The sequence below is a fragment of the Neophocaena asiaeorientalis genome, unplaced genomic scaffold (assembly GCF_003031525.2).
Source record: "Neophocaena asiaeorientalis asiaeorientalis breed wild unplaced genomic scaffold, Neophocaena_asiaeorientalis_V1.1 scaffold576, whole genome shotgun sequence".
In the NCBI taxonomy this organism is placed as follows: Eukaryota; Metazoa; Chordata; class Mammalia; order Artiodactyla; family Phocoenidae; genus Neophocaena; species Neophocaena asiaeorientalis.
This window is the reverse complement of record NW_020173973.1, coordinates 90328-115858: the sequence shown is the minus strand read 5'-3', so window position 1 is coordinate 115858 and position 25531 is coordinate 90328. Positions and strand designations below refer to the sequence as shown.

The 25531-nt window shown below is 50.5% G+C and overlaps 1 protein-coding gene across 1 annotated transcript in view; it reads left to right on the top strand.

Moving 5' to 3' along the window:
- Positions 1–25531, top strand: part of LOC112404980 (receptor-type tyrosine-protein phosphatase N2-like) — a 108453-nt gene that overhangs the window by 58272 nt on the left and 24650 nt on the right. The window contains exons 5-6 of the mRNA XM_024753178.1: positions 4533–4692; positions 16459–16816. Of these exons, the coding sequence (XP_024608946.1) occupies positions 4533–4692; positions 16459–16816 (518 nt within the window). The remainder of the gene's footprint in view (positions 1–4532; positions 4693–16458; positions 16817–25531) is intronic.

The window sequence follows — 25531 nt, the reverse complement described above, 5'->3', positions numbered from 1 at the left end:
TACCATTCCTGTGTTGTCTCTGTTTTGCCGTCTAATTAATCCTTTAAAATTCTGCCCTTTGGAGCCTCTTACTTTGCATGCAGCATTTATAAATGACATCAGGTGGCATTTTTTACAGCCCCTCTGGCGAGAGACCCCTGATCTCTCTGCTTTCTTTCTTTCCCTCTCTGGCCTGTGACTGGTTTACTTTCACCATCTTTAGTGTTTGTAACTATGTATCTTACTTCAAATTCAGTCCACGGCCATCACCTTTAGGTTTTCCAGGCAGTTTTTGAAGTGACAGGTCTGAGTCACTATTAATGGAGGAATCCCACCTTCGGGCCCCCCACCCCCTTCCCAGCGCATCCCTGGTGCCTGGCACATGCCGTGTACAGGTGGGTGTCCAGCCCAGAGCTGTTGACTAAAGAAGGAAGGAAGGCATGAAGGGTCTTGTGACACTTTTGTTTATTACGTGGGTAACCACACCGACCAAGAATCCTGCCTGACCTTCATTCCACAGGGTACTTCCAGAGCTTTCTGTACCCTGTAGATGTGTGAGTATCCACAGTCAGCAATCTTGTGACAGGACAGGTGACATTAAAAGAGATGAAGGAACTGGCCCCAAGCCAGTGACACATTCAGGAGGTAGCAGTAAGCTCAGAGTGTGGTGTCAGGACGCCCAGCCCCACCCAGTCTTGGGGGGAGCAGAGCAAGCCTGCCTGAGAGCCTGGAAGAGGCAAAGCCGCGTCGTGGATGCTGCGTGAGGGACAGACGCCGGGAGCCTGGGGACACCCTCTGCCTAGGCCCCTGATGGCCAGAACAGATGGGGGTGGGGTGGGCAGCAATGTTACGGAGGACTTGACTGAGCCGTGAATTCTGTTTACGTGAAAAATAAAACGGCACCGAAATGATCATTAGACAAGGTTGGGATTATGGAGAAAGGAGTGAGAACCAGGTCACTGTGTGCTCTTTGCAAAGATTCTGTTTATAATTCGGATTTTTTTTTTCCTGAGCACATTGGGTGACAGCTTAAAGCATCCCATGTTATTGGAGCCTGAAGGTCAGTGCAAGGAGGTGGGAAAGGGACCAGTGGAGACCGGCGTGTAGGGACTACATTCTTAGTCTTTTGAGGGAGAAAAGGTACACTTAGAAAGTTTTGACCTACTTCAAACCGAACGACAGGGCAAAAGTCAGTCCGAGAGCTAACTGCCACAGTGTCGCACACACAGAGATGGACGCTCTCTTCGCTGCTGTGACGTATTACAGTGTCACAAACAGTCCTCCAGCAGCGGACACGCAGGGAAGATGAATAAGACAATTTCAAGACACATTTGTGAGGTTGTTCTATCTGCATTGATTAGCAATTAGTGAGAAAAAGTACCAGAAAAGTAAATTGACTTCAGTTAAATTACACACAGAACATGAAATTTCATCCATTAAAAAATGGTCAGGGAAGCCGTAGCCGTGATTTGAGATGCAAAGAACCGTGCAGCCCCTGATCATTTATATGCCTATTAAGTCTGAGCCAGTGTAGCTTGAAAAGGGCATCAGAAATAAAAACAGGACAGTTTTATCAATCGCAATAATTAAACACAAATGTGAAGATTTTCTGTAAGTCCCAGCTTTTATGAAATACATACAGATATCAAACCCCTAACATTCTTGAAAATGAGACTTTCTACATGGAAACACTAGCCGGGAGCCTGTTCTCCGTTACTCCAAGTGGGAAATCTACAAAGAGGTACACACCCGCCTAAGACCCCAGTACATTCCCTAAATCACAGTAAAGACCCACATATAAGGAACAGATTGTCATGTTTGGATATAAAATACTTAAAACATTGTTTCCTGGTCCCTGAAAGTGGGTATGGCTGTTAGCAAACAGGCACTTTATTTGTAGTAACACAGCCTCACCCAACATCTGCAACACACATAGGCACACACAGATACACACGGACACACACACACGACACACACACACAGATAAATACATATACACACCCAGACACATACAGACACACACACAGACACATACGCAGACATGCAGACATGCACGGACACACACAGAGACGCACACAGACGTACCCTCATAGACACGCCTGCAGGCGTGCACGCATGGTGACCCCACCCTCGGTCACTGCAGACGCCTCGTTGCCATCAGGATGGAGGTCACTTCCGTTACAGAGCACCGTTCTCACTGTTGGACTGCGGCAGAGTGCCCGGATCAGCCTGGGGGACAGGACGGTGTCCTGGACCCGAAGAGGCCACGGATGTCCCGTCCCCATGAGGAGTGGGTGTGGCCGGGGCCGCTGACCCTATAGATCCCCGACTGCGAAGAAGCCCAGTTTTATTTGTCTGGTTTCTGGGCACAACCAGAGCTGGCCTCGCCACGTGACCCAGTGATGCGCCGGGGCTCGGTCCCCTCAGCTGGACGATGGGGCGATGATTCTTCGTCCTCAGGTTGTCGTCTGAGACGACACCAGGCTGGCGGGGCAGCAGACCCAAGCCCATCGGGATCCTGACCTGGGGCACCCAGGGAGCTTGTCTCGCTTGGGTCCTGAGCTGCGTGGGACACGGGCCCCAGTGTGCAGTGGAGTAGAGGCCGGGCAGCCGCAGTAACAGAGGTTCCGGAGCCCTGAGGCTCCCAGGCCCGGAGCTGGTGCACATCTTCTGAGGTGACCTGGGCAGGCCGGGTGGCCCCCTCCGGGCACAGGCCATGGGCTGTATTCTGGCTACAGCGAGAGGCAGCGGCCGAACAGCGAGCCAGCCCTGCTGTGCTGGACGCAGCCCTGCTTTCAGCTCCCAGGCTGTGGGTAGCCGCAGGCTGCACGCGTCCTCTGTCCCTCTGCCCGCGCTTACGGCCTTTCCATCCCCACCTACCCCACCCCATCCAGGCCAGGGAGCCGCAGGACGTCCACTTCTGCACGTAAGAACACCTCCTTTTCTACAATTAGCATGGCTTTTATCACATTTGGTACATTTGTAAATAAAAATGAAGATCAAAAGCTATGTCTCTCCAAATACAAAGTCAGAGAAAAGATGGGAATAAATGAAGAAAACAGCGAACGCGTCCTCGTCCTTCCCACGTGCCGAAAGCACACATGAACGGCGTGTGAGCTCTGCCTCTTCTGGTGGTCTGGGATATTCTCGTTCACATCTAGGGCACTTGCGGCGGTTATAGAAAATAAGACAAACTTAAAGGCCCATGTTTACTTACATGAAGATCAAATGAGTTTAGTAGGTGAGGAAACCCCACGTACATTGTATGTAAACATCAGGGAGCACTTATCTATGTGTGCAGTTATCTATGATTCACAAGTCACCGCACGTTTACTGAGCCCCGGCACAGAGCACAGCTTGAGGTCGTGTGTGGTCCAGCACTTTCCCCACAAACAGTGTCTGTGGTTGTCAAAGAGTTTGACGGGGACTGAGTACTGTGTTTTATATAATTTAAAAAGTGCATTTTCTTAAAAGAAAAAGAAAACAAGACATGTTTTTTCCAAGTAAGTCCATAATCTGCATCACTGCCATTCACAATAATCAGTTTGTTTTCTGAAGTTCACTCCCAGTGATAAACGATCTTAGTCACAGAGACGCTTTTCCTAACGCTGGAAAAGTGCCATCTGAGAGGTCAGCGGTGGGAAAGGCTACAGCTGTAAAGCTGACTCGGCGTCACCCCAGAGCCTGCCAGGTGTTTCCAGGCTTGTTCTTTCGGTGGACGCTGTTCTCAGTGCCGACGGTGACTTGGTCTCTGTGCAGATTCTGGGCAGAGCAATGAACAAGAGAAACCCCCAAGAACAAGGTCCCTTCTTCCAAGCAGCCTCTCGGGATCGCTTCCTGCCTTTTGCGGTCCTCGCGCTCATCCTTCACAGCTGGAGGTCTTTCTCATGACATCACTCTGACACCAGCCTTCTACCCCCTCTTCCTCTTCTAAGGACCTTGTGGTCACACTGGGGTACCGGGAGGGCCCCCCGCCTTAGGGTCAGCTGAGTAGCAAGCTGATGCCACCCGCTCTGCCCCCCGCCGCGCCATGCCACGGAACCCCATGCAGTCACAGCTTCCAGGAGTCACTCACGCAGTGCGCCCCTACCCCATTCCTCTGCACATGGGGGGCGCTGGCTGAGATGGTGGGGTCCCAGAGCAAGTGGATGGTAGGACCAGGGCTCTCCAGTTGACCCTCCCCACACTGAGGAAACCTCTCTGCCACTCAGGTTCTTGTTGGGCTTGAGTAAGTGCTAGCTGTTTCCCACATTCTAGTTTGTCTTCTGTCCCCGGTGGTCGGGGGCGCTTCTTGAGAACATACTCTAGGGCTGGTCCTCTTCTCAGGGTCACTCACCGAGTCTGCACAGTCTCCAGCCGCTAGGCTCAGGGGGCGCATGAAAGTTTCCAGCTGCAGTTGGTGAGAGCAGCGGGGGCCGGGCTCTCGCCGCCTGGCCTGACGCCCGGGTCCCCACGTGGTCCCTGCGGCCACCCTCCCTCGCTGTGGCAGCGTCTGTCAGCGGAATCAACGCCACGCCCCGTGGACTGGCTCACGCTTTCCTTTTGCTTTGCAGGAGCTCAAAGCAGAGTGTCCAGGACAAGCGGAGCCTCAGCCTCGAGGGCGACGTGCTGGCCGAGGCCCTTCAGCGCTACCTGCCCTACCTGGAGGCCCTGTCCCAGGCCGCCATCCCTGATGTGCTCCCCGGGCTGAAGCCGGACAGGCCGCCGGCCCAGGTGACCCTCAGAGCCCCTCTCTGGTCTGGGGTGTGTCTGCCCCTGCTGGGGGCTTCCTCCGGGCACACACAGGGAACGTTTCCTATGTCTGTGGCATCGCTGGGCTTTTCTCCTGTGTCTCGGGCTAGCGGGGGGGCCAGGGAGAGACAGGGTGCGTCTCCACCCTTTCGGGAGGACCTGCGCTTACCACCTGGACCCGGGACCCAGCTGCGGGGTCCACTGTGAGGCAGGACAGCAGGAAGTCGGTGGGCACAGGGTGAGCAGCCATCCTGGTTGCCCGAGACTGTCCTGGTGTCGGCACTGAGGTCCCGTGTCCCAGGGCGGTTCTCCTTACGCAACCTGCCCTCGGGGGCGCCCCGCGTGCGGCAGCTGTCAGGTCCTCAGTGCAGGTTCATTCTGTACCAAGGCCAGTCTGCTCTAGAGCCATCCAGGACTCGAAGCCCATTTAAAAGAACAGTTTATAGAAACGATGAGAAATCTCATAACTTTCTAGATGGGAAAGTATGCATGATTTTATGACAACCGGTTAAACCAGTTGCCAGCTTTTGACTAGCCTAGAAGAGACGGGTCTAGAAGTGGTGTCCAGGGCCAGAGGCCCTCATGCATCTTGAGGGTGGCCTTGGGGAAAGCATGGAAGTCCAGGTGCTCTGGGCACGTGGGGTGTTCGGCAGCCACATTCACGCTTCTTTCTGTGGAAGGTTATTTCCGCCAATGGAATTTGACCCATTTTAAGCCTGATGCCGTGCTGGAAGATGGATGAAAGCCTGGGACGCTTTGCTCCTCTCACACCCCCCAGATTCATCCCAAGGCGGCAAGGCCCTGGGACACCGGGGGAGCGATTTGGGCCACGCCTTCACTCGCTCTCCTGTCACTTCAGCCAGCTCTGGGCTGGATGTTGGGCAGCACACACGTGGTGGCCGTGCGGGGTGGCTGAGCTCGGTTAGCTCCCTGGACCAAGAGTGGCCTGAAGCCAGCTGGAGGGGCCTGAGTGGGCCCCTGACTCTGCCACGCTCGCCTGCTGTCCGCGCCCGCGAGACGCGGGAATTAGGAATAAGCTGCAGCGACTGTTGGGACTTGTTGACGGCGGGGTCTTTGAGCCTCCGGGAGGTGCAGTGGTGACGCAGGTGAGCAGCCGACACAGCTCCGGGGGCAGATGTGCTGCTCTTCCGGCTGCACTCGGGCCCTCACACGGATCCGGGGAACTTAGCTCAGAGCCCTTCCAGCCCTGACTCGTGCACGCGGTGGTCCCTGCCCTGTGCGTGTTCTCCAGGCGCCTTCCCCACTGGAGGAGAAAGGTGCCTGCTGTCTTTGCCAGGACCGTGCATTCCTCCCGGAGCTGTACCCTCGGCACTGGGCTGCCTCGGACAGGAGTGATCACATCCCGACCTGCCCTCCCTTCTAGGAAACACTGATGGGGAAACAAAATGGCTGTCCCCGGTCTTGTCCAGCGTTCCGTCAGCAACGGAAAGCGCCCATCAAGTTTGCCCTCCGTAATCTTTAAAACTCCCGCCCAGTGGAATGACCACACCTCGTGGTCCGGCTGGACCGTGCCAGTTTGTGCCTGCTGCCCCATCAAAATTACCAACAAGCCCCTTTTCCCTCTCAGAAATGTCCAGTTTGAATGATGAATTCTGTGGTCATGTCACCACACAGCTGTTTCAGCATGACAGTCACAAGGATTATTCGAAAATGAGCACTTGGTGGCATTTTGGCTTAGGTATTTTTATCCTGTGTTAAGATGGATGCTTCTCAATATTTAAAAATGCATGAAAACCTGGAACTCATTATTTTCTCTGTCCAGGGTTTAAATGAGGAGAAAGCTCTTCATCCTGTAATAAACTGAGACAGGCTAAGGTACAAGAAGCGCTTCGTGCAGACTTTTGCCGGGGATTTGGGCAGTGTTCTCTGATCCCCTCCGCTCTTGGTTGATGAAGTATTTCAGTTGGAAATGTAAGCTTTCTACACCGATGATCTTTCAATGTGCAGCCAATTTGCAATGAATTATTTTATGAGTCATCTTTTCTATGTATGTGTCATCAAAAATCTAGCTGTCATAGACAGAGAAATGCTGTGAACTTATCATCTTTAGAGGTTTAGTACAAATTACTTCCTGAAAGAAGCCAGAGGGAGTAAAGTCACACTCCTCTTAGACAGAACCGCCCAGCCCCGAGCCCTGATGCACAGTTGTGCTCTTATCATCACCAAATCAATGCAGTTACTGCTTCTGCATTGTTAGTGGTGGAAACCAGCTCCCGCTTTTATCAACCACAGTAGGGCTCGTTCATTACAGAAAACTCTGTAGGTCCCAGTTTATTCTATGCTTTGGAGGAGGTTTAAACCGAAAGTCATCATTTGGAAATACCATGAATTAACTGATTTATTTGGAATCCTTGTTTTACGCATTTTTGTTGTGCAAGAAACTGCTAGGCGCTGGGATTTTACATTCCTGCCCTCTAGGATTTTACAATCTCACTGAATGAGGGAGACACAAAGATACATTTAAAAGCAGAGCAGGTGCTGTAATGGAGGGAAGGCTGAACTTGAACCAGGTGGGCACGTGGGGTCAAGGGCTTCCCAGGGGCTGGGCGTTGGAAGAACAACCAGAAGTCGGCAGTTGAAGATGCTCAGATGAGCTCAAAGTGCAGCATGTCAAGAGGTCCCCCTGGTCTACTGCGACAGCAGGAATAAGCCAAGGGAGCTACTAAACCATAGCCTTCAAAGGCAAAAACAAAACCCAGAAAGCTAGGATACAAAGAAACCTGAGTGAACTAAATTCAGAAAGCGATGAGCTCATTCTAGGGGAGAGAAGACCACCGCTGCTTTCCCACAGGCAGGAACCACGGCGGGGAGAGGAAGAAGGCGGCCTAGGGTTTAAGGACTGTTGGCAGCGGAGCCTGGCGCGAGGGTAGAGCCCAGAGGCAGGCTGCACAGAGCACTGAGTGCTGGAGATAGGACACTGGAGGGTGGGAGAGGGGGACAAGGACTGAGAGATGTCCTTCCAAGGAACTCCAGGCCTTTCTGAGCACACCTCAGCCCTCCGAAGGGTTGGGATGAGGCTGCATGGTGGAGAAAGGTCTGTGAATAGCATGCAGAAAGCCCGGAAAAGAAGTCTTCCGCGACTCACAACGGTATTGGGCTGTGAATCAGAGAGAGCTCCCCTGGTTCAGAAAACCGGCAGCTGTCTGCAGAGCATGAAGCGATCCTCAGGGTTGCACTGGGGCTTGGATCTGAGCCCTGCTGAAGAAAGGGCCCCAGTCCTGCCCTCAACATCACTGTAGTCAGTAGTGACTGAACTGACCGCCTCTGTGACAGAATCCACACCAACGTCAACGACAGATTTCATGGACTCAGCCGCCACATCAGCAGGCTGAGCGAAGAAGGGACCGTCTGCTTCCTAGGGTTGAATATCGTTTACTTCATCCTCCTCTACTCTTAAAATTTCCAGACACATGAAGGAACAAGAAGATGTCGCTCTTGGTCAAGAGAATAAAGAGTCGATAGGAGAAGATCCAGGTATGACTCATTTGTTGGGATTATTGGAAAAGGATATCTTAATAATTAGGATAAATACGTGAAAGGATTGAGTGGGAAAGGTGGAAAAGCATAAGCGAACAAGTGGAAAATTGTAGCAGAGAGATGGAAAGAGTAAAAAAGAACCAAATGGAAATGCTACAAGTTAAAGTAATGAGATCAGAAGTAAAGAATTCATTTGAGGAGCTTAATGATAGACTAGAGAGAGTAGAGGGAAGAATCAGTGAATTTCAAGTCAGCTCAATAGAAATGATCAAAAGTGAAACAAAAAGAACATATTGTAGGGCTTCCCTGGTGGCGCAGTGGTTAAGAATCCGCCTGCCAATGCAGGGGACACGGGTTCGAGCTCTGGCCCGGGAAGATCCCACATGCTGCGGAGCAACTAAGCCCATGTGCCACAACTACTGAGCCTGTGTGCCACAACTACTGAGCCTGTGCACCACAACTACTGAAGCCCGCGCACCTAGAGCCCGTGCTCCACAACAAGAGAAGCCACCGTGATGAGAAGCCTGTGCACCGCAACCAAGAGTAGCCCCCACTCGCCGCAGCTATAGAAAGCCTGCACACAGCAACGAAGACCCAACGCAGTCAAAAATAAAAAAATAAATTTATTTTAAAAAAGATTATATTTTAAAAAAGAGTGCAAAATGGAACAAGACATCCAGGATACATGGTGCAATTTCAAATAACTCTAACACAAGTATAATTGGAATCCTAGAAGGGAAAGAGAAAGAGAGTGAGGCAGAAGAAATATTTAAAGAAATAATGGCTGGGGTTTTTCCAAAATTGACAAAACATCAAAACATAGATCCAAGAAGCTTAGTGAACCTCAAGCAAGATAAATACAAATCTAGGCATATCATAATCAAATTGGGGGAAAACCAAAGATAAAGAGGAAATCTTAAAGGTATCCTCAGGGGAAAAAGACCCCTTACATCTAGGGGAATGATTATAAGAATGAAGTCTTACTTCTCATTAGGAGACCATAAAACAATGGAAGAACATCTTTAAAGTACTGAAAAGGAAAAAAAGACCAAACAAATCCTGTCAATTTAGACTTTTATATCGTTCAAAACTGTAGGTGAAACAGGAAGAATCTGTGTCTGGAAGACTCATACTCCAGAAATGCTAAAGGAAGTTCTTTAGCTTAAAGAAAAATGATATCGTATAGAAGCCAATATCTACAAAGGGGATAAAAGAACCAGAAATGGTAAATTTGCAAGTAAATATAAAAGATACACACACATAACATATATGAATTTTTGGATAAAAGCTATTGGATATTTGAAGCAAAATAATAAAAATGTATTTGTGGGGTTTTTAGCTTACGTGGAAGAAAACTACATGACAACAGGACCACAAAGAGTAGGTAGGAACACTAATTACACTGTTGTAACTTTTTGTCGATTTGTGAAGTTCTGTGATATTATTTGAAGGTAGACTGTGATAAATTAGACACATTATAATTTTAAAAATAGGCAAAAATAGGTATTACTGAAGGTCAATTCAGAGATAAAATGGAATGCTAAAAATGCTTCACTTATCCATAGGAAGGAAAGCAAGGAGGAAGAGAGGAAGAAAGATCAGATGGGTTGAATATAAAGCAAATATCAAGAAAGTAGAATTAAATCCATCCATATCAATAATTATATTAAATACAAATGGATTAAGCTCTTCAAATAAAAAGCAGAGATGTTCAATCTGAATAAAAATTAAAAAACAAGCTTCAACTATATTCTACTAAAGCCAACGCACATGAAATAGAAAGACATATATAGGTTGAAAGCAAAAGTATGGAAAATACACACAATGGAATCTCTAAATATAAGAAAACTGGTGTGACTATATTGACATTAATCAAAGTACACTTCAAGACAAATAGTGTTATTAGATATAGAGACGTTTTATAATGAGTAAATGGTCAATTCATTAAGATGACATAGAAATCTTTTTATGAACCTAATGTCAGAGCCTCAAATACATAAAGCAAAAATATGAAACTATTCAAGAGAAATGTACAAGTCCACAATCATTTTTAGAGATTTCAACTTTCCTCTCTCAGGAACTGATTATACAAACAGATTAAATATCAGTAAGGATATAGAAGATTTGAACAACACCATCAACCAACATAACCTAATTGATATTTATAGAATGATACACCTAAAAACCACTGAATACACATTATTTTCAAGTACACAGAGTATTTCCCAAGATGGATCGTGTGCTGAGCCATAAAGTAAGTCTCAACAAATGTCAAAGGATCAAAATCACACAGAGAAAGATATTAAAAGAAGAGAAAACTACAGATGATTATCTCAGAAATACAGAAAGAAAATTTCTAGACAAATCAAATCCAACAATATAAAAAAATAATAATACATCACGATCAAGGGAGATTTATTCCAGAAATGCAGGGCTGGTTACATCTGGAAATTAATCAGTACAACTTACCACGTTAACAAGGAAGAGAAAAGCTATATGATAGTCTCAAAAGTAAAAGCACTTGACAAAAGCCAACATCATGATAGAGACCTACAGCTAACACCATACTGAATGAGGAAGAATGAATGCTTTCTACTTCAGATCTGGAATTCCACAAGGATGTCTGCTTTTACCTCTTCTGTGCAACATTGCCCTGGAGGGCCTAGCTCGTGCGATAAAGCAAGAAAAAGGAATAAAAGGCATCCAGGTTACGTGATCATCTTTGTAGAAAATTTGGTGGAATCTACGAAAAAGCTACTAAGACGAATGAGTGTGGAAATGCTGTGGAATGCAGAGTAAATATACAAATATACGAAGTCAGGTACTGGAATTATAAAAATATCGTTTGTAATAGCATCAAATATTATGAAACAACTAGACATAATCTAACAAAAATATGTGTAAGGCTTTAAACGTTGAAAATTTTGAAACATTGAGAGCAATTAAAGAAGACCTACGTTCGTGGAGATACACACTGTGATCGTGTGTGGGGGACTCGGCAGTGCTAGGGTGGCAGTTTCCCCCAAACTGTCCTATAGACGTGACACCTCCGTTTACAGAGGGAAACCGAGGCTGAAACAGACAGAGTGAAATGTTCACTTTCAGATGCTTAATTGGTGGAATTCTTGTTCGACTTTTTCATGTTTGTTTTTTAAGCCAAAAAGAAGGTCCCCAAGTTGCCTTCTTGGAAGCCAGTTGAGCACAGTTCTGCGTTTTCCGTCAGCCAGCCTGCAGGACGGGCCTGCTTTCTCTGTGGCACTGCCTGAAGCCAGGCCTGGGGCCACATCCAGCTCTGCTTCTACTCACCAGAGATCCTGTCTCCTTACCCACAAAATGAGGAGTCTGCAGACACCAAAATGTCATGTCTGTTGAGAGGGTCAAAAAGAAGTAAAAACACATGAAGCCAAAGAATGGCCTGGCGCTGGCACTCAGAACACACCGCCCACGTGGGACGGTTGTCCTGAGGTCCTCCGGGTGGACGCGGCAGGCAGCTGACCTGCAACCCCACGCCTCGTGCTCACCCGGGCTGGACAGAAGAGCGGACTGCAGCTCTGCCTCAGTCCATTCCCTTTACCTCTGCTTGCGGGCATGAGGGTGTGGGGTGCAGCTGCCGCAAAGGACAAAGCGCAAAGCGGGAGGAGCGCCCAGTGACGCAGAGGTGATGCAGCAAGAAGGCAGTGCCACGGGGAGACGAGAACCAACGCGCGCGTCCTGTCGTCAGCCGTCTCTGTAGACTAGTTCCAAGCTACGTAATGGAGCATCGTTTGCAGATATCCGTAACTTAACATCCACGCTTTGTGCTGCTGTGAACTTTCTGCAAACTTCATTGATCCCGTGGTTTAGAACTTAACACCTCTTCAGCCTCAGATTTTGTGAACCCTAGAAACTGGGGACTGATTTTTCTAACAGATAGCTCTGTATCTGAGCAGCAGATAGCGTAGCTGTCGTGGTCAAAGGTAGACCAGTGTGGGGCTCCTCTGAATGCTGAAATGTTTTCGTCCTGGGGACAGTGCTGTCAGTAAGAATGACACCTCCGATCTGCTGCCCCTGAACGTGGGCGGGTAGCTGAGAGCCTGACCAGGACTGAGCACTGACGGCTTCCCACTGTGTGGAGACAGACCGGCTTTTGCCAGAATCACCCTCTACGGCCCGAGCCCAACGAGGCAGAGCAGTCTAACCCCAACTCTCCATTAATGAGCCGGACGTGAGGGTTGCCGAGACCCACCCCCAGCCCCCCAATCTTGCCGCCTCCAACGGCATCACGGGGCCGTCTCATTAGGAAGCCTGTGGACAGCCCCACCGCCATGTGCTCTGTCACGCCGGCAGCAAGTGTGTCTTGATCAATGTGCTTGTCAACGCTGCCTTCGGGCTGTGAGACAAACCGGAGGAAATGTTTGCTCTGTGGTCAAAAGGTGGCTCAATTGGGGTTTCCTAATTTGTTCTGGATCCTCGGCACAAGAGAATATGTGATGAGCACGAGTGACTAATGTATAGACAAAAGTCCCATCCACTCAGTGTTCGCTGGCAAGTGGGACTCGGAGGGCCTGCCGTCGGAACTCATAATTGTGCAGTCTGGGACTGGGCAGGTGTATCTCCATGAGAGGAAGGGGCCCTGACTTTCAGCTGTAGTACCCAGGCCCTGGCACGGCTGGGAGCCACGCAGGCAGGGGATGTGATGCAAGTTGTGGCTCTAGGAAGGGTGTCACCTGGCTCCAGGAAGCTGCCCTGATTTCCCCAGCTGATTACGGTCACTTCCTTCCAAACTCCGTATCCCCAAACCTCTTTGATATGCTTTCCATTATAGTTACTGATGTCTGTGACTTAACTCCCGTTTCAGTCTGCAGGCTGTTTGAGGACAGGTCCATGTTGGAGGCATTCTTCCCCTGGAGAACGTAGAATGTGGTCCAGAGCTCAGCACACAGCAGCACTAGTGGCTGTGATGCTGCTGGTGGTGGCGACGCTTGGTAGCAATGATGCTGATGCTACCATTTATCCAGTGCCCTCCTCTGAGCCATGTGCTGAGCTAGGTACCTGTACTCTCCCTAATACAACTGCTTCAAGAAAAAAAGGATTCCCCCGCCCCGCCCAGTTTTGTGGGGGCAAAAGTGGAGCTCAGAGAGGTTAGAAAGTTCTGAAGGTCACACAGAGCTGTGCTGACGGCACTGGGCCAGTCTCCCAACCGAGCCTCCTGTCCCCTGGGTTTACTCAGCAGACCCTTGTGGGATGTGGAGGGAGTGGATCTGCGCCGTCTCGTGTGGAACACCATGGGCTGAGGAATGTCGTCCCAGGGTACATTCCAGGAAGGTTGGCAGCAGTTCTCAGCTGCTTCACACATGCGACGCAGACCACACCAGCGACACCCAAACTAGACTGGGATGACACACAGTATGAAGGGTTAACAAGCCAGAAGTGGCTGTACCAGCCAGTCCTCATGCTTTCCACAGGTTGCTAATCTCCAGATTTGGGCAACTGCAGTCATAGCACTTACTCGGCATTATCTTAGGAAATTGGACATCGTAGGTTTGTTGGACTGAGGTTTAAAACGTCTTCGGAATAGGGGGTTGAAAATGGTTGTAGAATTTTAGACCCAGAGGTGGGACAGAGTCCACTTGGATGGCTCCCTCAGGGCCGGTGCTCAGGTCCCCACTGCTCTAAAGGAAATGCGGGTGTGACACGGGCGAGTGAGTGACAGCCACTAGCTGTTAGTAGGCTAGCGGTAAGCCACTAGTAAGTAGGAGCTACTAGCGCTTCTGTGCCAGGTGCTACGCCCATCATCCCCATTTTACAGGTGACTTAGAGGCTAAATAACTCGTCAAGGCAAAGGTCACTAAGCAGCAGAGGTGTGAGACCCAAGCCCGGCAGCCTTGCCCAGAGGCCAGCTCCCTCTACGTGCTCACTGCGTCCAGATAGGAAGCCTCAAAGAGGCAGCGACCGAGAGGATACCCTCCTCGCTGCTCCCCCCCACCCCCCGCCCCCAGGCTCTGGGTGACCTGGGCACCCTCACCCGGGGCCGCGCTAAGCTCTCCCACTCTCAGAGGACCTGGGGTCACCTGTGAAAACTGAAGGTTTTTTTTTTATTATTACTTTTACAGTCTGCCTACTGAAATATTCCTTTTCCCTCTTCACCTTAATTTGGCTCAGAGCATAAAAGACCTCACGCAGATTGTTTACCCTGGTCCACTGCACGGATCACACGCAGTACTGATTGTCTGCGCTGTGTGCAGCCTGCTGTGTCCGCCCCCCGAGCTCTCCACTCGACTCTAATGAAAGGCCCTTGGAGTAGAAGGTGCATTCCAGCAAAGAGGGTCGGTGCTCGTGGCACCGTAATGAGGCTCCCGGAGGCCGTCCCAGCCTCCAGCGCTGGGGCCCGACCAGGTGTTCAGAGACAGCCTTTCTCCACGGAAGTTCAGGCTGAACTTAAGATTGACACTTACACCCAATTTGTGCAAGACTGCTGGAGGGGCTACTTCTTGTGGAGGCATCCCCTCTCTTTCTCTCTCTCTCTCTCATGAATCTTACTTTTTCTCTTCTAAAGGAAAAGCAGTTGATTTCAGCCAGCACTTGAACAAAATTATACAATTTGGATGACAACTAAAATCACATCATTTAGAACTAAAAACAATCTTGGAGATAATGGCCAGTCTCCTCTGACAGGAGAAAACCGAGTGTCAAGAGGTCAGGTGACCTGCCCACGCTCATATGTGAGAACGGAAAGTAGCACCCTGTCAACCCCAGCTTCCTGCTTCAGGCTGGCTACGTGAAAATCTGTCCTGCAAGGCTGAGCGCAGATATTTTTAAAATAGACAGATTTGGGGGTCTGAGCCACTGTCTTAAATTCAGTGATGGCTGCACATCTTAACTAGATCCCCAAGTGTGTACCCACTGACTAAACACTGATTTGTGCCCCAAGGGAGGTGCATGTAGAAAATATGAACGGGCAAGATTTTAAAAGTTTATGGTCCCTGCACCCGGAGAAGAACCATGAAAGCAGCCCTGAGTCATCTCCGAGTGGGAAATTACTGTTTGTCCATGAAATTCTGACGGTGCCGTCGTCAGAGGCAGAACATTGAGATTTCTAACGTTTTTATAGCTGTCCCAGACGTGAGGAAACTGGGCCTTGTTGTGTCTAGTGGGCAAAACAAAGTGTGATGAGATCATGTCCGGGGAACGTTTACTAAATGAGTGAGGAGGCAAAGTGGGTGGAGGCTGAGGAAAAGGCCATGGATTCGACATCATCTGTAAAACAAGAGGCCCTGGCACCTTCACCGGCCAGAATATCGCTGTAAAAAGGCTTGGATGGATGTAAAAGGGATTTAAGTGATCAGTAAAGACAGGAGCTGGAGTGAAATAAAAACCATCAGACAAAGGAGAGAGTCCGTCGCGGGGGAAGCTACTCTGTGGAGTTACCGTACACACCAGTGCGTGGCTATGTCGAAGGAAGACAGCTGTACTATAAAATAAAAACTAGTAAGAGGAGAAATGGAGCCCTCACACGCTGCCGGCACGGTGATAGTGGTGCAGCCTCGCGGGAACACGTTTTGGCGGCTCCCGGACAGTTCATGCAGAGCTGGCCGCTGCCCAGCACCCCACTCCCAGGCACGTGCCCGGGAGACGTGAAAACAGGTCCACACAGAGACTTGTACACGAAGGTTCACAGCAGCGTCATTCATAATGTCCCCCAAATGGAAACCACCCAGATGTTCACCAGCTGAGGAATGAAGAAACCAAAATGTGCTCTGTCCTTAATCAATAATTTTCAGTCATCAAAAGGAATTTGGCACCAACGTACTACAACACGGACGCACCTTGGAATAACCATGCTCGTCGAAAGAAGCCAGACACAAAGGCCCCATTGTGATTCTGCTTACGTGAAATGCCCCCAAATAGGCAAAGTCATGGAGAAGGAGGTAGATGAGCAGTTGCCTGGGGCCGGGGGAGGAGGAATGGGGTGATAGAGGGTTCCGTTCCAGGCGATGTTTGCACCGCTCTGCGGATCTGCTAAAAACACTGAATGGGGTGAATCTCGTGGCGTGTGAACTGTATTTCAGTAAAGCTGTTATGAAAAAAACACCGTGGGAGGAATGTGGACGTGGGAGCCGGCCCACCCGTGAATTAATCCGTGGTGCCTGTTTGGGGTGCGCGTTCCGGGTGCCTGGTGCTGTTGAGCGCCCGGAGGTCCAGACCCGGTGCCACTTCAGGGCCTGCCCGTCGATGGGCGCTCACCTGCTGTTTGTCCCCCGGCCCCTGCAGGGTGAGGACCCCCCGGCCGACAGCGTGCTGACCTTCGTGGCCCGGACGTCCGCCCTGACCTATGCCCCCGCGTCCCGGGCCGATTTCCCCGGGGACCGCCCGCTGCGCACGCTCCGCAGGCTCCAGCCCGACGAGCTCAGCCCCAAGGTGGCCGGCGGTGCGGACAGGCAGAGTCTGGTCGCCGCACTGGGTGCCTACGCGGCCCGGAAGCCCCCCGCGCCCCCCAGGGACGGCGACCCCGCAACCCGCAAGCTCGTGCGCGCACCCTGGCGAGAGCCCAGGGTCCTTTCGGCACCGGCTGCCCCCCAGAAATGGCCCTCGCCTCCGGACCCCAGGGACGCCCTGGGCACGGACGACGGTAAGTACCCTTCGCGTGCTTGTCGTCGGCTTGTTTCTGCCTCTCAGGCAGCTGCCCGGGCCGGGCCTCCGAGGCTCTCTCCACGTGCGTACCAGGCTCCGCCATAGAGCGGACAGATGCCGAGGGGTGGGAGGGGCCGTCCGTCCTGGTCCTGCTCCTGGGTCGCGGGGACTCGGGCGGCCAGTGCCTGCGGCGGAGGGACCTTCGGATCTCCTGGGGGAGACGCCCTCCGCGTTCAGTTCTCGCTGCCCCGACAGTCTCGCTATTTCATGACTTTATTGGTGGAGATGATGAGGGAATACGACCCACAGGCCAAAGCTGGCCCCGCCCAGCGTTTGGTAAATTGAATATAAACGACTTCGGAGTCCACTGCCCTTTCCTTTTGTCTCCGCCTCTCCACTCCTGTGGTCAGACTCGTGCCCAGCTCCTTAGTTTATGGGTGTTCGCTGGCCCCCATGAGACCGGCCTGAAACGAACGCTGCCCCCAGTGCCGTGAGTGTACTTGGGCCCTTGAAGTGACCAGCCCTCGAGGCCGCCACTTCGGCCCTTGATGTGAGTCACCCCGGCTGTGGTCGCCCCACGGGAGGAGGGCTGTTGGCCGGTCCTAGCCTCTGTGAGATGCCCAAGGGCCTCATCTGTTTTCTAACAGCCTTTCCCTAAGACCGTAAAATATAAAGTGCGATTTTGATAAAATATGACTTCTCCTTTGAAGATATACAAATAATAACATGAAGCAGGTAACAGAGTAAAAAAATATCGAGTGTCCGTTCCCATTCGCGCTCCCTGTCTGTAAGTGGAGGCTTGATCGGGGCCGCTCTGGTGGGGCTCTTCGGGGAACACCCTCTGAAGATGCTCTCTCCGCTCTCCAGTGACCCTTATTAGCGGCATCATTTGGTTGGCGTTTTCTCCTGGGCTACGTTGCAATGTGGGTTATCTTTTTATATATATTGTCTTCCCAGCTGCGCTATATGCTTTAAAGAGTCATGTAAAATGTTAGTCTCAGAGCAAACAGAGAGACTTGTAGGATGAACGCCCACACATGCATTGCTGGGTTCCTCTCGCTACTTCTGTGACCCCCTCCTCCCCTACGCTGACAGATTCAATCGGATGCTGTCAGGTTTCACCTGTCACACTTCAGTATTGCACTGCCAGAGATACAACTCATGAATAAACCTAACCAAACAGCTTTATCCCATGTTAAACTTCATACTAATGTCTTCATATCACCAAGTATCTAATCTGTGTTTAAATTTCTCACTTGTAAATTTTCTTTACAGTCGGTTCTTTGAAGGCAGTATCCGAAGACGGTCCACTGAATCGGTGGACGTACCTGTTAAGCACCTTTTAAACTACAAAAGCTTTCTCCTCCCTCTTTTATTCCCTTGTATCATTTTTTTAAAAAAAATATTGTTTCAGGTGTACAACGTTTTAGTTTGACATCTGTATACACTACAGAGTGATCACCATCAAAGGTCTAATTACCATCCATCTCCATACAGCTGACCTCTTCACCCATCTTGCCCCCATCAACCCCTTCCTCTCTGGTAATCACTAATCTGTTCCCTGTATCAATGAGGTTTTGCTTTATGTTGTTTCTCTATTTTAGATTCCACATATGAGTGAAATCATACAGTATTTGTCTTTCTCTGTCCAACTTATTTCACTAGCTTAATACCCTCTAGGTCCATCCATGTTGTAGCAAATGGCAGAATTTCATTCTTTTTCATGACTGAGTAATATTCCACTGTGTATATGTATGTACCACATCTTTTTTTTTTAAAGATTTTTTTTTTGATGTGGACCTTTTTTTTTAAGTCTTTACTGAATTTGCTACAATATTGCTTCTGTTTTATGTTTCGGTTCTTTGGCCCTGAGGCATGTGGGATCTTAGTTCCCCTACCAGGGATCAAACCTGCGCCCCCTGCATTGGAAGGTGAAGTCTTCACCACCGGACCGCTAGGGAAGTCTCACCACATCTTCTTTATCCATTCGTCTGTTGATGGATACTTAGGATGCTTCCATATCTTCTTGGCTATTGCAATGAATATGGGGGTGCATATATCTTTTTGAATTAGTGTTTTTGTTTTCTTTGGATAAGTACACAAGAGTGGAATTGCTGGATCATATGGTAGTTCTTATAATTTCTGTCCCTTTGTTAAGTTCCGGCTGTGTTCATCCATGCTTCTTCTGGGTTCAGTGAGCTTCTTTATGACCATTATTTTAAACTCTTTATCAGCTGAGTTGCTTTTCTCTCTTTCATTTAGTTCTTTTTCAGAGGTTTATGTCTCGTCCTTTGGATTGGAACATGTTCCTTTGTCTCCTTATTTTGCCTGATTCTCTGTCTGTTTCTCTGCGTTAGGTGTATCAGCTGCCTCTCCCAGTCTTGAGGAGTGGCTTTTGTAGGAGACATGCTGTGGGGCTCAGAGGTGCAATCCCACCGGCCACCGGAGCCCGGGGCTCAAGGGGTGTGCCCGTGTGGGGCACCTGCCCTCCTGTTGCGGTGAGGTCAGTGTCGCGGAGGGGCGCTGGCGGGTGGGGTTATCGCCTGACTGGTCGTGAGCCCTGCTGAGGTGCAGGGGTGGCAGCGCTCTCGGTAGGGGGCTAACAGGTTAGGTGGCGATTTCCACAGTGGCGCCTGCAGTGTCTCAGTCCTTGGGGAGCATCCCAAGTGGTCCCTGCTTCTCCAGCAGGTGCTTCAAGACGAGTAAGTGGGTCCCCTGCCTCTGTGATGCAGGTGCCTTGCAATCAGGCACGTCTGCGCTGGCTTTGAGTCAAGTGAGCCTGCACGAGGGCCCTTTAAGAGCGAATTTCCCATTCTCTGTAGCTCTGTAGTTTTCTTAGATGTATCTCCTGTTGATTTTCAAAGCCAGGTGTTTTGGGGGCTCATCTCTCCTGTGCAGGATCTAGGGGTTGGAGAGCCTCCTTTGGAGCTCGAATCCCTCGCTCCTCAGAGGAGAGATTCATCCCTTTGTGATCCTTGGCGGTTTGTGGATCGCCGTGGCTGTGGGTTTTCTCTTGGCGAGACCAGCTCTCTGCCTTCCTGCCTGTTGATGCTGTCCTGTACTTTCCTGGTTGCACCCCAAGGAGGACGTGTACTTGTTCCTCTGTTCCACACGCCCTGTGAGCTAGGAGCTCGGAGATGTGACCAGCGTGTCCAGCGTTCAGCAAGAAGCCTTCAGGGGGACAGCGACCTTCTGTGAGGGGGACGCTGCCTCCCTGTGTCTCATCAGCGTCCAGCAGCCCCGGCCACGTAACCTTTCTGGCACATTTCACCTTGACTGTTTGGAAAGTGCTCGATCCCCCAACAAGAGGAGCTCACCTCACCCTACCCCACCTCGAGGGAAGCCCTCGCAGGGCTGTACTTTTCTCTGGAGCATGTCTCACAGTCTGACTCACGCATTTGCATGTATTGGATAAATGTTTGTCTCCGCTTGTAGACCGTCAGCTTACGGAAGCCAGCAAACTGTGCTGCTTTTCTCACATTTGCACCCAGGACTCAGCATGTGCCTTGCAGGGTGTTTGCTGAGTGGATGAATGGTGTCATTTGCTCTTCACGTCAACCATGAAAGATGGTGTTATTGTCAGCCTCGTTTTCCTGATGAGGAAACTGCAGCTTGAGATAGCAGGTGATAGCACTTGTCCCAAAGTCAGGTCACTTAAGGCAAAGTGGATGGAAGCTTTTAAGAACCGTCTAAAATGCAGATTTAAACACAATTTGCTTTATTTCTTGGGCTCATTGGTCCTGGACTCTAACGTTTTAAATGCCATTCAGCTCCAAAGTCTAGCTTTCTCTGACTATTGTGTGCAAAGTTGTGTGCTGAGACTTTAGGGTGAGCAGAGGAGTAGAGAAGGGTCACCTGGGGGCAGGGGTGTCAGCCAGGGCTGGAAGGAGGAAGGGTTCTCTTCTTACATAGTGAAAAAGGACAAGGCAAGAAAAGACCAACCTTCTTCTAAAGCCCCAGAGCTTCCCGGGGTTACCTGTCCAGACCAGTCACAGGCAGGCCATTCCACACCACTCACCCCTGGAAAACTTCCCCTGCCGTTCGGTCTAATATCCTTCAGAAGCTCGGGGAGCGTTCAGGTAGATTCAGTGAGCCATGAGCACAGGATCCCTAGGAAGGCGCAAGACACAGCAGCCCTGTCCTCAAAACCCAGTTTCACCTTGAAAGCACCAGCGAGAAAGTCAGAAGGGAGGCCCAGAGGGCCAGGGTGTGTGACCTCCCCGGGGGCGCAGCCCTGGAGAGCTGGCTGTGCCGGGCACCCAACGGGTGTAGCGCGGAAGACAGAGACGTGGGTGACTCAGATAGTGGCTGCCCTTCTGCAGGACAGTCGAGACCAATTTGTAGCCCTCAGGGCTCATGAAAACCCACCCATCCCTGCTCCCGAATCAGTAAATCAGGCCACTGGCTTCATGTGCATGGCAAATGTTCATTTGGTAAAAACTTAGAAAGGAGACCCTCTTCCTTCATTTATTCATTATTTACACCGTGTCACCTTTGAAAAAGCTTTAGTTCACATAAAATTAAAAGACCAGTGTGCAGTAGGATAATGGCAAGGGCAAACGGCAAAGTGTGAAGTGTGGGGTTCAGACACGGCTGGTCCAGCTTCTCCTGTTTCGGACACGGTGTCTCGGGTTGCGGCCCAGCTGGCAACGCCCCTCGTTGGAGTGTTGTTCTGTATTCTGTGATCGGTCCTCTATGGAAACCGGAATGTGTAAAGGATTATTTGTTGTGCTTTTTATCAGTTGTGGAAGTAGTAAATGGTTACCATGCAATCCCAGAATAACAGATGTGTAGAAAGAAGAAAACAAGTCACCCTGGATCTCATCACCACCAGGCAGGTGCTGGGAGCGCTGGGGTGCCTTTTGGCGCTCCGTGTGCGTTTGTGAGGCCTGGCACCGCACGGCTGACCCGGGTGTGGGGCCATGCGCAGCTGCTGCTTCTCCTCTGCACGTCCCTGCAGTGCATTCGCCAGGGCTCGTTCTTCCTCCATCGCTGGGTTAAAATTCAGGCAAGTCCCATGAACTCCAGTCGCTCTTAGGTGATAAAAAGCGCGAGGCCACTTTTGTATGTATTTGTTTTAAAAATTGTGGCAAATCCACATTGGTTTGGCTCTGATCATAGATTGAGTTCCTGTCTGCAGAACTGCAGCATGAAGCGTGCACACCTGGGCACCGACCATCCAACCTTTGCCGCGGGGAGGGAGCTCGGCAGTTCTCACATTCAAAGGGCGTTTCCATGAACGGGATCCAAATGCCTTGCTGATTCAGCCCATTTAGCTAATGTAGACGGATTTCAGGGGCTGCCCCGGTAGCCCTTCCTGGGAAGTTCCCTACTGTGGGGTCTGCATCTGCCACCCAGCACGTGTCTAGGCTACCCCCCTGAGTGTGGTAACGGTGAGGCTGAGGGTGATGAGTGGCGATGGTGGTGACTATGGTGGTGATGTGTGTGTTTGTACGTGCCTAAACTGTGTACTTTCACGTACACGCGGTGATAAAGGCACTTCGGAGCGAACACTGTTGTGTGTGACTCACATCCTCTTTGTGGAAGCAGATTTGTGGGAGGTTAACTGTACACCGTTGCTTATTCTCGAAAGCTTGTAGCCTTTGTCTGGGGGACCCTATTAAGACATATAATTTCTGTAGGTCAGGCCTGCAGCGGTTGTTCATGGGAGCTGATCTCCTACTCCAGGCCTTACGTATTTGATGTCCTGACATTTCACGTAATTGCTCTGCTAGAGCCCACTTGGCACATTGAAAGCTACTTAGAATGTCATTATAAGCCGGCCGGATCTCGGAATTACATGGTGCGGCAGCCGGAACAGAGCGTCTCGCTTTGATGCGTGTGGTATTTGATTGTGCTCTGCGCCACGGTCCCTCCAGTCCACCAGGGCTGGCTACACTCTTTAAAGAGGGTCTCCTCATTTCTCCTCATCTTCGGAGGACTGACAGTGGTGCCTCCGAGCTGACTCACTGTGGTCAGCCGCACTTACGCGGGGGGTGATCGCTGACACGAGTTAATTGCCCTCCCCCTAAGTGGTCAGCCGCTTAGTATCTACCATTGTACACCTGTGGGGTTTTTAGTTATTTTTCACTAATGGTAATCTGAAAAGTTTCTTTTTTGGATGAGAGGAGACAATTTTAGGAATTATATTTTATTGTACCGTTTTGAAGATGGATGTTTCTTATTATAGTTAGAGAGGCCCACGGAAAGTCTCTCCCGTTCTCTGGTCTTTATCTTAAAGAACGTGAGTGTTTTCACGCTGCAGGTCTATTTCTGCTCTTCCCTCCAAATGAGGAGAATAGAGCTGAGGGAAGTTAAGGGAAAGGACATGAGGTAACTGTAGGGAGGGTTTCTCTGAGTTATTAAATGTCAGCACAGATTATTGGAGGAGGGGCACAACTTCCCCTTAGCTATTTGGTTATTAGATGTGGTAGACAGTCTAAACATTTGATTTCGTTTTCTCAATAACCCCTTCAAGTGGGAGTTACTGACCCATCTACACAGACAGACCCCGAGACTGGAGCCTGGGTGTGGCTGGCTGCAGAGCGTACTTTGTCCAGATCGTGACCCCCTGTTTGTGGTGGGTCTTTTAGGATTTCTGGTCTGACTTGCCCTGTGTTTGACCAACATCCTTCCTGCCCTGGGTTGCCTAAAACAAAACATCGCCCGGTGGGATGCTTTGAGGGGCTGCCGAGCACCTCCACCCCTGCCCAGGCTCCCCCAACGTTGGGAGCTGACCTCACACAGCTCCTCCAGCTTTGCTGTCTGTTGTCACCCACCTGGGCTCTGTTCCGTCCCCTGAACCTCACATCCGGTCCATCTGGACCTGCCATAGAAACACATAGGCTCCCGCCAGCTCTGCCTGCTGCACCGCCATCCCCAGCTGGGTTCCTGCAGGGGCCTCCCGGCTCTGACCTTGTCTCAAGCCTGCAGGCCTCTTAAAATTGTAAACCAGATGACGACTCACTGCTCAAAACCCAGCAAGGGCTTCTCATCCCACTCAGCAAAAATCCAGGTCCTTTTCATGGTCTGAGACCCTGTAAAGTGCCCCCGACTTTCACACCCTGCTTGTTGCTCCAGGTCACCCACTCTGGCCGCCTTCCTGTCCTTCCAGTGCTCCTGCCCCAGGGCCTTTGCACTTGCTGTGTCCTCTGCCCGCAGAGCGTTTCCTTAAGATAGTCCCTGGGCTCAGGACTTCCCTTCTTTGGGTCTCTGAGCTTTTCTCCGACAATCCTGTCTAACACAGCATCGTCCCTCCCCACTGCCCCATCCTCCACGCTCTGCATTATTGTTCCCACAGCCCCATCACCACCAGACATTGTATGTTTGTTTTTAATTGTTTATTTTCTGTTTCTTCTACTATAGATGAACGTTCCATGGAAGCAAGTGCTTTGCTAACTGCATTATTCCTGCACCTTGACAGGTAGCTGAGCACAGAAAATGTGCAGGGAACATTTGTGGAAGGAAGGAAAGAACGAAGGGTGGGAGGAGAGTTCCTGCTCTTGATGAGCTCTGCCGTTTAGGTTTGAGACCCTCTGGGAGGCCTGAATCCCTCACTGATTATCCACCTCCCTCATGACCTGGAATGTGTGTCTCCCACCCAGGCAGCCTGAGAGCAGCTGTGGGGAGGGACGTGTGTGGGCAAAAAGGTCACAGGGCGGTGACAGACCCTGGCCCCCTGCACAGAGGACAGCACCAGGGCGTCAGCAGATGCGGACCCGGCCACCCACAGGCCAGGCCGTGCCCAGGAGAGTCTGCCTGCTTCAGCCACAGTTCAGTCCGCGGCGACTTGCTACCCAGGGTCTGAACTGTCACCCTGACACCCGTGTGCCCCCATTCGCATGACGGTTCTAGCACGGTAACCCCACTGGTCCTGTTCCTAAATCTGGAATCGGAGAGAAAGTGGACTCTTAGAAGGACATGTTCTGGACCCCTTGAAACCGGCCAACAGTGCGATTCAGGGGCTTAACTGCAAGGTGGTGAAACATCCTCGCAGGGCACAGTCGGGGCAGGGAGTCCACCTCTTGGACCCTTGTTAGGAGGGACACAGCTCTGCGTTGAGGGTGGTCCAGCGGAGAACAGGAGCAGATCCTCGGTGAACCAAGGCCCTGGGGAATGGAACGTTCTCCCCAGCTGAATTTCCTGGTTAAGTTTGCGTTCCGCAGAAACACATTTTGGATTCAACACTTGTTAAAAAACGTCTCGTAAATGTACTGATCCATTTCCATTGCCTTAGTCGGTGTCCTGGGACGCCATGGTGGGTTCTGCCATGCTGTGGCCCCTGGCAGGGACCACGCCTGCAGGGGCCAAGCCTCGGCGTCTAGTTTCAGGGCCATTGCGTTTCCTCACCTTTTAGGCCATGGCTGCGACAGTACAGACCCCTGAAAGTTGATGTGTTTTTAATGCTAGAGGCTTAATAAACAGCTAGGTGTTGTTTTCCTTACTGTTTACTCTACCTTAGTTTTTCTCTTTTCTACGAAGCAACATGTATGTGCCCTTTGTCAGCCCAGAAAAGCAGGAATTCTGACGCCGTGTGTGGTTGGGATCCCTCAAACCTTCAGCCTCCTGCCCTGTTCTGTGTCAGGCACGCTTCTCTGTGTTTTTACAATGTTTCTGTTTATGAGGAAGTGAGAAATATTTTTCCAGGTTCACTGCTGGAAGTTATTTATAAGGCAAGCGTTTGGTCCCTAAACGTGTCTACGGGGCTGTGGGG